Raw genomic sequence first — 16,667 nt, 5'->3', positions numbered from 1 at the left:
CAAAACTTTCGCCACTGCCCTGGTTAGTTGCTTAACATATCATGCAATTCAAGAACTATGAATCGCTGCAAGGGCACGAGGCTACACCCTATCTTGGAGGCAACTATCTTGAAACTGGATAAACGCTGGCAACAAATCCACACACGTCCGTGCAACAACAAGGAGTAACAATCTAGTAGTTGAATGTTTAATCTCATGACCATGCACACATCACTGTGCGCACAACTCTGTATCTGTTAAATTTTGTCTGTAATGTCTATCCCATTAGAATTTGCTGATGAAGGGGCCCATTTGACCCTGAAAGCTTCACACCATTTGTTATTAAAAGTTTTTCACATATTATACAGTATTTATCTCTTTAAATAAATAAATCTAATTGATTTACAAAAATGCATACCTAAAATAAATTCTTCAATGAAAAGAATGGGGCTGTTTATGATAAGTCAGTAATAAAGGGATATTTGGATCAGTTTAAGATGAAGATCTGCTTAGTTTAGATGTGCTTAGTTTAAGATGAAGATCTACATCAATAAGACGATTCCGTTTTTTAGTTTTGGTGTTAACTACTGAGAATCTCAAGTCATATGTGAATGTAGTCAGAAAGGACAAAAGATATTTAGCTGCCTTCTCTGATATGTTTGGATACTGAGATTAATTCCTAACCAAAATGATGTGACTTTGTTTCAAGAAGCCATTTGAAGCAATCTCCAGAATCTGTTCTGAATGTGTCAAGTTATTTGGTAAATGTCTGCCTGTGTATCACCTAAAATCGTCTCACGTACCACACATGGGAAACGCTGTATTAGCTTATCACTCTTACCAAGTTTCTTCTATTGCAGATTATTCAGTTCTAAGTCCAGAAGTAATAAGAAAATCCTACGTTCACTGCTGGTTAGAAAACCCAACAAAAGATAAACCCTGTTATTTTGATCTCACATGGTTAGGAGAAGAATGTACTGCAGCTAACAACTTTGGATATGTGTCCAAAAATAATACCTTCAACCCCTGTGTTCTTTTGAGGATAGAAAAGGTAAGATAAGTTTTGACTCCATAGTATGGTTTTATAACACAAATTAAAAGAATAAATAGTGTAAGACCTACAAAAGTACTTATTTCTGATTTTATCCACCAAGTGGAAAATCACTATTACTTAAAGCATTAGCAGAAGTTGACAAATAAATTGTGGAATCTCATAAATTTCACTTTCCTTATAAATCAGATTTTAAAAACTACAGTATTTTCAGTTTTTTTTTTTTTATGAAAACCTCAAACACGAGAGGTGTTAGAACCTATAGTACTGTGCTTGGGTTGGATGTTGAGAAGACGAAAGATATTTGTTGACATTAGACTTGAACTTCTGTAGACTAATTTTCAGGAAATATGTATGAAGGAAAGCTGTTCCAGAAAACGGCAGTTGAATGAATAAACGAGGAAGATGAAAAGTTGGTTCTGTGAGTTTGAAGTTGGACAGTAAACGGATGTTGGCAGCACGTTTTTGGACTGTTTGAAAAGAGAGAGTGGGAATTATAGAAGCCAATTCAGAAGAACAGTGCCCATGGAAGTATCTGTAGAAAAGGCATGCAGCAGAAACAGTATGTCTATGAGACAGCAGGTGGAGAGACTCTGTTAGAGATGAGTCATTAATTAACCTAACTGCCCTCTTCTGAATGGAATCTAGAAGCCTGAGAGAGGTTTTGGGGGCACCTCCCCAGATATGGGAACAATATTCAATACTAGGGCGGATTTGCAATTTGTACAGAGTGAACAGCTGTTTGGAAGAAAAGTAACCCTGAGAGCGAAAGAGAAAACCAAGTTTTTTAGATGCAGAGGAAGCAATATTTGTAATGTGCTTGTGCCAAGAGAGATTAGAAGTCAGGGTAGTCCCCAAAAGAGATTTATCATCTTGCCTAGAAATCAAAGTGTCACCAAAGCATTCTTCTGCATATGAGCAGAAGAATCCTTTTTGCGATATATAAGACAAGACTGAGTTTTAAAAGGATTGAAATCAACTTAGATTGGCATTTAAGGAATTGGTAGCGGATATTCGAGAAGTTGAAGATGATTGAGTAGGGCAAGGTTTCTCAAACTGGAAAGTGGTATGCAATGTGCTATCATCGGCAAAACTAGGGATAGGATTTCCAGTCAATGGAAGTAGGTTATTAATATACAAGAGGAAAATAGTGGGGGAAGGAAATGAACCTAGGGGGACACCGGCATTAGTGGAGAAGTTAGAAGACAGAGAGTCATCTACCATCACCCTCAGTGAGCTATCAGAGAGAAAACTCGATAACCAATTACAAAAACCAGTAGGCAAACCATAATGGTAATAGAGGCATGTGATGCAAGAAAGCAAGTATTAGCATTAGTAGAGGTATATGATGCAAGAAAGCAAGCTTATGCAGCATCAGCCAAAAGAAAAAAAAAAAAAAAAAAACCCTTCCACTTCACCCCTCTGTTCGTTCGAAATACCTGTCCAGCTGAGCCTTAAATTTATTTAGGCTATCAACCTCCACAACAAGGGATGGAAGTCTGTTCCACCAACCAACTACCCGCTGGCTAAAGGCAAATTTCCGCACATCTATCCTACATCTGTCTTTCCTCAATTTGAATTTGTGCCCTCTCGGGTGATTATTCTGAGCAAGAGGAAGAATCCCATCAGCATTGAGCATGCTCAAACCATTCAAGGCTTTATACACCTCTATCAGATCATCTAGCCGGTGCCTAGTCTCCAGACACTGTAATTTGCAAAACTTAAGCCTTTCTTTGTAAGAGCAACCCTTTGTTTCATTCACTAATCTTGTTACCCTTCTGTACTCGTTCCAGCAGCTCTACATCCTTGAAATGAGGCCTCCAGACCTGTATACAGCACTTAAGGTGTGGCCTGACCATTGCCTTATACAAGGAAATAATCACCTCCTTATCCCTGCTAGAAACCTTCCTGTATATCATTGACAAGACACCATGAGATGAGCTACTCTTGCAGCCAGTCTGCACTGCACAGAGAACTTCATGTCTGCCTGCACAATTAACCCCAGGTCCTTTTCATTCTCTACCACTGTCAGTGCAGTACCACAGAGTTGATACGTTGCTCTGGAGTTGCTGTTTCCCATATGTAGTACTTTACATTTGTCAATGTTAAACTTCATTTGCCACCTCTCAGCCCATCTGCTCAACATTTCCAGATCCTCTTGCACAAGCGTAGCGTCAGTAGTGTCCTTAACAACCCTGCCAACCTTTGTATCGTCTGCAAACTTGGACATTAAGCTTGATATACTATCATCAATATTATTTATAAATACAGAAAACCACCCCTTTATCCATAGCAGCAATTTGCCTCCAATGCCACACTGCTCCAATTTTTGCAGCAGTCTTCCATGTGCAACAGTATCAAGCCTTTCTAAGCCTTTCAACAGTATCAAAAGCCTTTCTAAGATCCAAGTATATAATATCAAAGTTATTCTCCACATCCAGTTCTTTTTGTGACTGCATCATAGTATACAATCAAATTGGTCAGGCAAGACTTGCCCCTTAACAAAACCATGCTGTGTCCGAGCTATAACTGAAGTCTTGTGTAGATGATCCTGCAGTGCTTCTTTAACCAGTGCCTCCATTAATTTTCCAGGAACAGAAGTTACACTCACAGGTCTATAATTACTTGTGTCAGCCTTTGATCCTCCTTTGTGAATTGGGGTCACATTTGCACATCTCCAGTCTACAGATACCTCCTCTGAGTCCAAGGAAGCTCTCATAATTATGGTTAAGGGTTTGCTTACTTCCTTTGCTGCCTCCTTTAATATAACTGGATAGATCCCATCCATCCCAGGCGCTTTTCTTGTGTTTATCTTCAACAATTTCTCCTCCACTGTACTCTCAGTTATTACAAGATTATCTAGCTTACAGCCAGAGTTGAATACACCTCTGCATTCCCCTCGCTGAATAACTCCTCATGTGTGAATGTGGATGCAAAATATTCATTTAGTTTGTTAGCTACCTGAGCAGGATCATCAACAGTTGAACCATCGATATCAAGTGGCCCAATCTGATTCATCCCCTTCCTTCTAGAGTTTACGTAAGTAAAGAACTCTTTGCTGTTTTTCATTGCATCCCTTGTCAAAGATTTCTCACAATCTGCCTTCGCCTGCCTAACCTCCTTTGTAACTTGGTTACAGATCAACTTATATCTATCATAGGCTTTTGTGTCACATGTTAATTTATATGTATCCCATGCATTTTTCTTCTCTGCCATATATCTCATTAGTTCATCTGACATCCATTTAGGCCTAAACCCTGAACATTTCTTATTTGGTATGTAAAGCCTAGTAGCTTCCAAGATAAGTTCTTTGAATGCTTCCCATTTTGAATTTGCTGTTGGTAACATCATCAGTTGGTCCCACTGTATAGAATTTAAATACTGTCTCAGACCATCGTAGTCAACTTTACGAAAGCAATAACCCTTCCCTTTACCCCTAATGGTAGTTACCTCTTTGAGTAAATCCCACTTCAGCACACTGTGATCACTGCCACCTAGTGTTTCCTTTATCTGCAGATTCTTAATGCATGAAGAATCACTACTGATAATCAAATCAAGAGTATTACTCCCTTTAATTGCCTCCCGAACATGCTGATGTAGAAAACAATCATCCAATAAATCCACAAAAGCCTTGCTAGTATGTCAGTGACCAACCCACAAATTCCAGTCAATATCTGGGAAATTCAAATCCCCCATTATAAGACTCTCTGATTTACTGGCCCACTCTATTTCCCTGTACAGTTTCTTATTATACTCATCAGAGTCATTAGGCCTATAGCACACTCCTACTCCCAATGCTTATGTCACACCAAACTGACTCGACACTGCACTGTCCAGTGTTGTCGACTGGCTTCACTTCCTTGGATTTTATGTGTTTCTTAACTAATAGCATAACCCCTCCTCCCTTCCTATCCTGTCTATCCTTTCTGTAGACGTTGTACTCCCCAAATTCAAGTTCTGCATTCCTTATATCTGTGTGACACCATGTCTCTGATATCCCAACAATAACTGCCTTTGATGCTTTGAGCAATACCTCAAATTCATCAAATTTATTTACCAAACTCCTAGCATTGGTGTACACTCAAGTATACATGTACCTGTTGTTATTCTTAGCTAGCCTAACACAACCCATGTGTTTACTTGTACCGCAATGACTTCCAGCAGTCTCTGAAATTATCTGCATCTTGTTTTTCAGGCTTCTGCTCATTCCAATAGAAGCAGTGCAAGAATCACTTTCGTCTCTGCCAGTGGCTACTGTTAATCTGTTAGTCCTTGTATCCTCCCAAGTTGGCAGTTTTCCGACCCACCTAACACTGCCTCGATAGCATCAGCAAATATTCTTGCACCCTTTCTATTTAAGTGTATCCCATCCCTGTAGAAGCAGTCTCTCCTGTTAACAAGTACAGACTAGGCTGAAAAAGATTTCTACTCCTTGAGCCTTGCATAATCTTTTCAGGGCCAAATTGATCAACAAGGATCTCATCATATTCTCCCTCCTATTGTGTCTGGGCAGAATTGCACACTTTCAAATTCAACCCTAATCCACAGCTTTTTTTTCAACAGTGACCTGTACTTTGTAAGTAATTCTGCCGGTCTCCCACTCTTAATATCATTAGTGCCAACGTGTACAACTATATCACCTTTTGTGCCCTTAAAAGTTGATATCAGCTCTAGAACGTCATCAACCTTTGCCCCTGGCAGACATACTCTGGTCCTGTTCGACCTATCCTTTTTACAAAGCATGTTCTCCATTTCCCTGACAATAGAGTCACCAACAACTACTACTTCCTGTGGGACCAGTGCATTCTGCCTTGGGGGTTGCCGCCGTTTTGCGTGATGACCAAGTGCAAGCTCTGGCATTGGTGTGGGCAGCTGAGAGCTTGATGGGCCCCTCAATTTAGATCCTTCGAGGGCATCCACCCTGTCCTTCAAGCTCTCATATAGACCCACAACGCTGAGTTGTCGCCTGATTTCGTTACATTCCTTGCTTCGCGCACATACAAAGACATCCCCCATGGCAATATCATGTCCTGTTCCCGATTGCTCCATAAACATCATGCAAATAGTGCATTTTAAAAGGCTGTGATTCAGAGGGCAACTGCCCACCCTCAGTTCTCCTCTGAGCCACAGCACTCCCATTAGCTTGAGCCTTTTGCTTTGCTGCTCTGGTCTGAGTCATGATTTCGATTTAATTTCAGTACAAAATAATAACCTTAAACTTGTATCCCAACACAGTTATAACACTATATATATTTTTCAGTATCAAGTATTATCTACGAGTTCCGTTTATATAACTTCCGTATCAAGTTATGTATTAATTAATTATGTTACATTTGTAATCTAAGTCGTTATATGTATTTAGTTAAAAGTACAATTTAATTGACAACAAAGTTTAACAAAATTAATAGATTTTACTGATTAATTGACAATATTATATTATATACTATACTAACACTATCTAGTTCGGGATATAACATTGTATCGTATAACAATGGCTGCAAGTTACGAGCAGTAAATCTACGGACACAATGGCTGCAAGTTACGAGCAGTAAATCTACGGACACTTAAGTATTAATTAAGTTCCAAATCTCACTGTCTCAATTCAGAATAAACTAACGATCCTGACCAGGTCTATAAGCTACTTATAGAAAATAATTTGATGTAACAATTGGTCAATAAAGCAGTTAAATATGGCTAAAAAACTTCTCATTCAGCGGAGCTGCAACTTGTAACACGTGGATTTGATATCCTTACTGATACTTTTATGCAATTACAAGGCCAAGTAAAGAATAAATACACCAGATTAATCAGAAAATCAGAAAATAATGCTATATTCCTAAATTTAAATCAAAAGTTTTAGAAAAACAATAATTTCGAATCAATAAATAAGAAAATCCACTTAGTGGCTTTGAACATGTCTGGCTCCCACAAGCCTCGTCAGCTTATGTAGCATCAGCCAAAAAAAAAAAAAAAAAAAACAAAAGAAAAAGAAAAAAAAAAGACAACCATTCCCTCTAAATGTTTGTCCAGTTCTTCCTTAAATTTATTTAAGCTATCAACTTCCACAATGACAGATAGAAGTTTGTTCCAGCAATCCACTACCCACTGGCTAAAGGCAAATTTCCGCACGTCTATTGTACAACTGTCTTTCCTCAATTTGAATTTATACCCCCTTAGGTTCATAATCTGAGCAAGTGGAAGAATCCCATCAGAATTCAGCATGCTCAACCCATTTAAGGCCTTATACACCTCAAACAGATCACCTCGCAGGTGCGTAGTTTCCAGCTGCTGCAATTTGCAGAACTTAAGCCTCTCTTGGCAAGAGGATCCCTTCATTTCCCTCATCAATCTTGTTGCCCTTCTCGGTACACACTCAAGCAAATCTACATTCTTCCTAAAATGAGGCCTCCAGACCTGTACGCAGTACTCAAGGCGTGGCCTGACCATTGCCTTATACAAAGGGATAATCACCTTCTTTTCCCTGCTAGCAAAATTCCTGTATATCACTGACATAACCCCATGACCTGCTCTTGCAGCTTGTTTGCATTGCTCAGAAAACTTCATATCTGACTGCACAATTATTCCCAGGTCTTTGTCATTTTCTACCACCCTAAGTGTAGTACCACACAGTTGGTACATTCCTCTGGGATTACTTCTACCCATATGCAGTACTTTGCATTTGTCAGTGTTAAACTTCAGTTGCCACTTCTCAGCCCATCTGCCCAAATTTTCTAGATCCTGTTGCAGTAACACACTACCATTACTGTCATTAACAACCCTGCCAACCTTTCTATCATCTGCAAACTTCGACACTAAGCTTGATATACCTTCATCAATATCATTGATAAATATACAAAACAACAGTGGGCCAAACACCGAACCCCGTGGAACTCCACTAATAATATTAGTCCATGAAGAGCAGCACCCACTGATTACCATCCTCTGTCTTCTCCCACTCAACCATCCTTTTATCCATTGTAGCAACTTACCCTTAATACCATTCTGCTCCAATTTGTACAGTAGTCTTCCATGCGCAACAGTGTCAAAAGTTTTCCTGAAATCAAAGTATATGATATAAAAATTATTTTTTTACCTCCAGTTCCTTTGTAATCACATCATAGTATCCAATTAAATTTATCAGACAAGACTTTCCCCTAACAAACCCATGCTTTGTCTGAATTATTGCTGCAGTCTTGTCTAGATGATCCTGCAATGCATCTTTAACCAGTGACTCCATTATTTTACCGGGAACAGAAGTTAAACTAACTGGTCTGTAATTACTCGTGTCACCCTTCAATCCCCCTTTGTGAATTGGAGATACATTTGCACGTCTTCAGCCCGTGGAGACCTCCCCTGAGTCCAAGGATACTCTCATAATTATGGCTAAGGATGCTCTCATAATTATAACTTCAAAAATTTCTCCTTCACTTTTCTCTCCCTTTATTACAAAATCATTAAGCACCCTGCTATAATTTGATAACCTTCTGGCATCTTCCTTCCTAATAACTGCTCATGTGTGAATGTAGATTCAGAATACTCATTCAGTTTGTTTGCTATATAAGCAGGATCATCAACAGCCGAACCATCGATATCAAGTGGACCAATCTGATTCATCCCTTTCCTTTTAGAGTTTATATAAGTAAAGAAATCCTTGATATTTTTCTTAGCATCCTTTGCCAAAGATTTCTCATAATCTGCCTTCACCTGCCTAACCTCCTTTGTGACTTGATTACAGACTAGATTATATCTGCCATAGGCTTTTGTGTTGCCTGATAGTTTATATGCATCCCATGCATTTTTCTTCTCTGCCATGACTCTCATTAGTTCATAAGATGGAAGCTTGTTTAGAAGACCTTTATGCCAAACGCGATCAAAAGCGTTTCAGATGTCAAGAGTAACTGCTTGTGTTTCACCGAACGTTTTCATTGAATTTGTCCATAAATGGGTAACACAAGTCAAAATATCACCAGTCGATTGACACTGATGAAATTCATATTGGCGATCATTGATCAGACAGAAGGTTTTTAGGTAGTTTAAGAGTTGGCAGTTAATTGATTTCTCCATTACTTTAGAAAGAGTAGAAGTAACTGCAATTGGACAATAATTGGATGGGAGGGATTTGTCACCCTTTTTAGGAACTGACTGGATATGAGCAAATTTCCAAGCAGAAGCACCTTTGGAATAAGAAAGTGAAAAAAAGGCTTCAAACAGGAGTAAGTTCAGGAGCACAGGTTTTGAGAACAAGTGGAGAACTACCATCAGGACCTGGAGCTTTCTTTGCATCAAGGTTTGTGAAAATTGTTTTGACATTATTTTGACAGAAGACTACAGGAGTCATTGAATGGAGCGTGTTGGGAATGGCGGGAGGTGTTTTACCAAGATCATCAATACATGAGTTGAAAGAAAAATAGGATGCTAGCAGGCTAGCTTTATCCTTGACTGAAGTGACAACAGAACCATCTGGTTTTGACAGAGGCGGGAGCAGAGATGGGCAAAAGTTGCAGCCAATAGCTTTGGCAAGTGACCAGAATGCTCGGCTACCATTAGGACAAGAAGCAAGTTTTCTACACTTATCCTGTTCAAAATCTAGTTTGGACTGATTAATAACTGCTTTACAATTGTTGCAAGCTTTGATGTATGCAAAAAATGAAATTGAAGAATTGGAAACAAGCCAATTATGATATGCAACATTCTTCTCTTGAACAGCCTTAGCTCATTTATTGGAAAACCAAGGTTTAGATAAAGGGTGAGATTTTAAAGTGGAGTGTGGAATAAAGGATTCCATTCCTACAAGAATAATTTCACTGACACAATCTGAACAAACTTTGACATCAGAAGTTTTGAAATAGTAATCCGACCAAGGAAAAGAAATCTCCCAGGTCATCCCATTTTGCATTCTTGTAATGCCAAACAACACAAGGTTGGGAATAGCCATGAGATAAATGCTCCATTGGAGAAGAGACAATCACCAAGTTGTGATCTGAGGTGACTAAAGGACCGCTCACTTCGACCATGTACTTAGAAGGATTGTTTGTGAGAAAAAGATCAAGCGTGTTGGCTGTATGTTAGGATCGTCCAGTATTCTGGTAGGTAAATGAACAATCTGTGCGAGGTCATTAGTAATTGCAAAAGCCTCAGCACCTCGATCAGCTGGGTCGGTGTGACTAGAAAATGGAAGCCAGCTGGAATTGTGAACATTAAAATCACAAGAAAAATTACCTCACTGTTAGGAAAGTTGGACTGGAGGAAGTCAAGTTGCAAAGAGAGGAAGCCAAAGAGCTCCAAGTGATTAGTGGAGTTGGGAGAACTGTAGAGACAACAGATGAATTTGACAGAATGAAGTAGAGAGATTTTAAGCCAGAGATTCCAAATTACCAAGTCTCTGACAGGGAATATCGGAACAGACATATGCACAAGTACCACCTTTGAGGTGAAAGAAATCATACAGCAAATAATTTGGGCAACTGAGATGAGCAGTAGTTGAATCATCCAATAACTGAGATTCTGTCAGAAAAATTACATGATGTTTGGGAGACTGCAAGTGGAAATGGATATCGTTGAGATTAGAACCGAGACCATATATATTTGCGAAATGGACTAGGAAGTGTTTGGTAGGTTTAGATCTTTTCGCAGAGAAGCTTACTCTATTAGTTTGACAATTTGTGGCGTATTTAGAACATATTGACACATGTAAATGTGTCAATATGTTCTGAATGGGCAATGATTACCTCAGCATGTGCTTGAACTGTGAATAAAGGAACAATGCATGTTTATGCTATAGGTTTATGTAACAAAATATAAACTACTTTAAAAAAAAAAAAATCACGTTCATCTTGAGGTGTGTTCCAAAGCTCATCAGATTTGATCCAATCATTATATAAATAGGAAGATGTGCATACATAGGGTGTTTCAAAATTTCATGGAACAAATGTAGGAGCATTTTCTACAGAAAACAGTTCCTGTAAACATATGTCTCAAAAGTATTTCAACATTACAAAATATAAAAATAAACTGAAATAAACCCCTGAAAGGAAAACATCTAAAGCAGCTGTTTGCAGTGATCCCCATTTTATTAACAGTGTAGCATTCAGTGTAATGAATCCACGATTCCTGGTATATCTTCTAATTTCAGAACTCTTCTTAATGGTTTCAGCAACTTCTAAACTGGAATTTCCCATCTGTCTTGCTTGGTAATACAGTATGTGCAAAATTGCCTATTACTGTATGCCTCTACCAGTACTGGGGGAATATATAATAGATGATAGTAATATATGACAATTTAAAATTATATTCATGGAGTACATACATAAAATTTGACTACAGTTTAGTAATGTTAAGTTTCCAAAATATATGTACACAGTGTGGTATGGAAGCCCTTATGCTTCTATGGGTTCAAAAACTGCTCAGCATTCTAAACTATTAGGAGAAAGGAGGATGCATTACTAAATATGTAGGTTGGATTTACATTAATATTGAATCATTAATCAGTACAAATTAGTTAACAACCTCAAGAAATGAGGCTGGCCAATTCCCCCCCCACACACACACGGACAATCCTAGCACAAAAAAGATAAATGTATATAATGAAAAATTATTTTAAAGTGCTTTAATAAGATTGATACACTTCAGTGTCAGGATTATTATTGATGTTAGCACCACACTAACAAAAGCCTGTTAACTAAGATTCATTGTTCACATGGCTAGACGAATGGGAATAGTAAGATAGCTGCATTTGACCCAAAACAAGCAAAATTCACACTAATTGATTCTGTCTGATCAATGCACATACACACTGTTTGCAAATAGATCAATTTTTATTGCCCACCGTGACTAGCAAAAGGAGACGAAAATGAAGAGAGCTGGCTAGGTGGGAGATATTACAAATGGTATGAAGGCCAACTCAGTGAATAACTGTGAATAGTCAGCTCACTAATGACAAAATAGGTTATGCTAGGCCAAATCTTGAACCTTAAGCTAACCATCTGAGTAGCTTAAATGGTGATTGGCTGGTGTAATGTGAAAATTTAATCCATTAAAGAATTTCCTGCTTCCTAGTTAATACATGTTAGGTTTTAAGAGAAAAAGTTTAAATACAGAAAATTGTAATTCATGCAAAAATTAAAATACAGTACGTATACTGAAAGTGGAATCAACATGTATTTTACCAAGAAGCTTTACATTTGCATTCATTGAAGTGAACATAATACAATTTTGATTTAAAAAAGTAACGATTCTGTTCTCCACAGTTTTAAATGTTTACGAATGCATTGAGATTCTGTCTGGTGAAGTGGCAGGCCATTTTTTCTATTAGGCACTAGAGCCTTCCAGAAAATGGGGCCTAAAAATATAATTCAACAATTTTATACCAATAATAAAATTCACCAAACTAATTTGTAAACACATATTTCTAAGATAAATATTTTCTGTTAGCAAAATCATTAGCAAGTACTGGAATTAGTGCTGCATAAATAACTTAAACACCAAATTTATAGAAATGCTTTCAAATTTCTTTAAAAACATAAAAATTAGATTTAACACAAGAGTATTTTAATACAGCATGTAATGCAAGTGAAGCCTCAGAATGAAGACTCTCACTAAAACACCAAAAGATGGTCCTGCGAGGTGGGCAATAATTTCCAAAAATTTCACAAAAAAACCCCATATTTTAAGTTTTAAAACTTTTACGGCAGATTACCATGCTTATAAAAAAAATATATCAAATCAATGTAGGAAATTTCATTCAGTTATGTGAAGTTGGGGGCAGACTACTGTCTTGTTCTTTCATGTGTTTTAGCAGAACAAGTATTGCCTTCAGAACAAGCTGCCCTGGTATTGCACTACCTTCAAACAACGTAGCAAAAAGTTTAATCTGACAATTATTTAAAAGAGATTATTGCTATTTGATGATAGACCTTAAGTCCTGAAACAGGCTGTTTCTAGTATTGCCTCATTGTTTAAGCAAATGACAGATTAACCTTTTAGCGATGTCATTTCTTTGAAAGTAGTGCAATACCAGAGAAACTCATTATGAAGGCAAAGTGTATTCCACTGTGAGTGATAAGACTGCTGAATTGATTAGGCAGCTTAAATACTATTGGTTGCAAAAATCTGGGGTGGATGGGATCTATCCAATTATATTAAGGGAGGCAGCAATGGAAGTAAGCAAACCCTTAGCCATAATTATGAGCATCCTTGAATTCAGGCGAGGTAGCCACAGACTTGAGAAGTGCGAATGTATCCCCAATTCACAAAGAGGGGATCAAAGGGTGACATGAGTAATTGCAGACTTATATTTTAACTTTTGTTCTAGGGAAAATAATGGAGTCACTGGTTAAAGAAGTAATGCAGGATCATCTAGACAAGACTGCAGTTATAGTTCATCAGACACAGCATGGGTTTAAGGAGAAATCTTGTTTGACCAGTTTCATTGGATACTATGATATCGTCACAAAGGAACTGGATGCCAAAAATAATAAAATAACTGAATGCAAAAAATAATCATGTACTTGGATTTCAGGAAAGGTTTTGATACTGTTGCACATGGAAGACTGCTGTACAAATTGGAGCAGTTTGGCATTAAGGGCAAGTTGCTGCTATGGATAAAGTGATGGTTGAGTGGAAGAAGACAGAGAGTGTTAATCAATGGAAACTGCTCTTTGTGGACTAATGTTAGTAGTGGAGCCCCCCAGAGTTTGATGTTTGGCCCATTGTTGTTTTCTATATTTATCGATGATGTGGATGAAGGTGTATATCAGGCTTAATGCTCAAGTTTGCAGATGATCCAAAGGTTGGCAGGGTTGTTAATGACAGTATGCTACTTCAACAGGATCTAGAAAAGTTAGGCAGATGGGCTGAGAAGCTGAAATTTAACACTGACAAATGCAAATACTGCATATAGGTAGCAGTAACCCCAGAGTAACATAACAACTGTGTGGTACTACACTCAGGGTAGTGGGGAATAAAAAAAGACGTGGGGATAACTGTGCAGTCAAATATGAAGTTCTCTGAGCAGTGCATACACGCTGCCAGGACACCTCATGGGGTTTTGTCAATATTATACACAAATTTTGCTAGTAGGGATAAGTGATGATTATTCCTTTGTATAAGGCAATGGTCAGGCCACACCTTGAGGACTGCAGTAAATACAGGTTTTGAAGGCTTATTTTAGGGAGGATGTAGAGCTGCTGGAATGAGTACAGAGAAGAGCAACAAGATTAATGAAGGGAACAAAGGGTGCTCTTACCAAAAAAGGCTTCAGTTCTGCAATTTTCAGTGTCTGGAGACTAGAGGTGGCACCTGTGAGGTGATCTGATTGAGATGTTTAAGGCTTTGAAAGGTTTGAGCAAGCTCAATGCCAATGGGATTCTTCCTCTTGCTCAGAATACATACTCGAGGGGAAGAAACTGAAATCATTATATAAAAAGGAAGATGTGCATACATAGGGTGTATGTATGCACATCTTCAATGAAGATGTGCATACATACACATCTTCATGATGAGGAAAGATTGAGGAAAGATGGTTGCAGAATAGATGTTCGAAAATTTGCCTTTGGCCAGCAAGTGGTTGAGTGCTGGAAGAAACTTCCATTCTGTCATTGTGGAAGTTCATAGTTTAAATAAATTCAAGGAAGAACTAGACAGACTTTTTAGAGTGAAGAGATGGATAAAATGGGAATTGTTTGAGTTGTTTTTTTTTGGCTGATGCTGTATAGGCTTGCTTTCGTGCATCATACACCACTACTAATGCCGCATGAAAGGTGAAGATAGTCTTCTTAACTACATCCAAGATTAAAAAATATGAGAATTGTTTTTTGCACATTCCAGTTTGTTCTTGTTAATTTCTCTGATGTTGATTGCACCTAAAAAAGTGGACTATTTTCTTTCCCTTTCGGCATTACTTTTCTTCCAAATAGTTGCTCGCTCTGTACAAATCTCAAATCCACTCTACCTTTGAATATTGTCCAAATATTCGGGGGCAGTGTCCCCAAAACCTCTCTCAGGCATCTAGGCTCTATTCAAAAGAGGGCAGTTTAGGGTAATTAAGGTTAATTAATGACCACTCTAACAATGTCTCTCTACTGTTTTTACAAGTGTTTACAAGTTTCATACTTGTAAACACTTCATACAAAAGTATATATTTATGCTGTATATATTTTATGTAATTAATTACATTTATATATACAATATTATTATTGTGTATTTCATTAAGGTCAAATAGTATTATCTGTTTTATAATTTTGAAGCTTTAATTTTGTATAGTTAATTTAAAAAATGAAATGACTCTGTATCTTTTAGTATTGCATGAAATAAGTATATGAAATGTAAAAAGCATACAGAAAAGTATGCATTATATATATATATATTTTTTTTTTTACCTCTTTGATCCGATTCATTTATTTGTATATATATTTTTAAACTATGGATTTTTTTTTAAATTATGGATTAAATTTTCACATCAAACTGGTCAGTCACTATTGAAGCCACCCAGGTAGTCAGCTTAAAGGTAAAGGTTCAGCCTAACATAACATTTGTTTTTAATTGATTCATTATTCCCCTGATTTTTTGTGCTGCTGTTTGTAGCAATTCTAATACTGCACCCTCCCCTATTTCATCACCTTTTGCTGTTCAGATAGGGAGTAAAAATGGACCTATCAGTAAATAATATGTGCATTGATCAGCATCAGTTAGTATGAATTTTGCTTGTGTCAGCTCCAGTGCAGCTGTCATACCATTGCTGGTGAATGTTTAAAATTGAAGAGCATTATTTTTACCATTTTTAGTCTGATAATGTTAAAACATGGCAGATAAATATAAGATTTCAAATTTTGAAATTAACTAACTAAAAATGTAATTAAAAGAAAATGTAACATTGTTTTTGTGGTAATGTAAGTTTGCATATGATCCTTGAATTTTCACTGGTACCAATAAAAACATATAAAATTGTAAAATATATAAATCAGTGAGTGTAAAATTGAGACTTCACTGTATTGATAATAAGGCTACAAACTGCCATATTCCTTCCTCCCCCATTAAAAGTTAGTACTAATATGTATTTGCCAGCTCTTAATTATTTTTTTCTTAGTCTGAAGGTTGGAGACCATCCATTTACCCAGAAGACAGTGTAGATGAGAGCTGGTTGAGTGATTATGATTCTGGATTTTTTTCTGTAGGATGCCATCCTCTGGTAATATGTTTTTTTTTTAATATCATGTTATCACTAGAATATGCTTAGCTTCTGATTTAAAATAACTAAATTACACTGAACCAATAAAAATGAGCACTGCAAGAAATTTGTAACTTACATATAAGTGTTTCTTTAAAATAATGTGTTGTAAGGTTTCATAGTTCTTCATTAGCTGTTATTGTAAAAGTTAGATCACAGTCCAAGCAGGGGGGAAAATCTTTTTTTATTCTTATCACAGGATAAAAAATGTTTTATCACATTTTTATCACAGGATAAAAAAGTCTCATGATCCAGTTATTTAGCATTTGTTTGTATTCTGAAAAGCATTTGTGATAACTGTCATTCGAGACTTTGTGCAAAGATTTATTTGGCATTATAATTTTCAGATTCTTATTAAATTTTTGCAGCTCCATATATCAAACCTGCCATCTGTTATTTTCCTGCTTTTTTGTA

At 37.2% G+C, this 16,667-nt stretch overlaps 1 protein-coding gene across 4 annotated transcripts in view; it reads left to right on the top strand.

Moving 5' to 3' along the window:
• LOC150084203 (sodium/potassium-transporting ATPase subunit beta-like) overlaps positions 1-16,667 on the top strand; it is a 103,409-nt gene that overhangs the window by 68,960 nt on the left and 17,782 nt on the right. For 3 of the 4 annotated variants that reach the window (XM_090375097.1, XM_090375095.1, XM_090375096.1), the window contains exons 5-6: positions 840-1,030; positions 16,113-16,214. In XM_090375097.1, the coding sequence (XP_090231223.1) occupies positions 840-1,030; positions 16,113-16,214 (293 nt within the window). The remainder of the gene's footprint in view (positions 1-839; positions 1,031-16,112; positions 16,215-16,667) is intronic. The other variant, XM_090375098.1, reaches the window with a different exon arrangement.

This window comes from Mastigoproctus giganteus, chromosome 6 (genome assembly GCF_048544385.1).
Source record: "Mastigoproctus giganteus isolate SK-2022 chromosome 6, ASM4854438v1, whole genome shotgun sequence".
Classification (NCBI taxonomy): domain Eukaryota; kingdom Metazoa; phylum Arthropoda; class Arachnida; order Uropygi; family Thelyphonidae; genus Mastigoproctus; species Mastigoproctus giganteus.
Note: the sequence above shows the minus strand (reverse complement) of the source record. Positions and strands in the feature narration are given on the sequence as shown.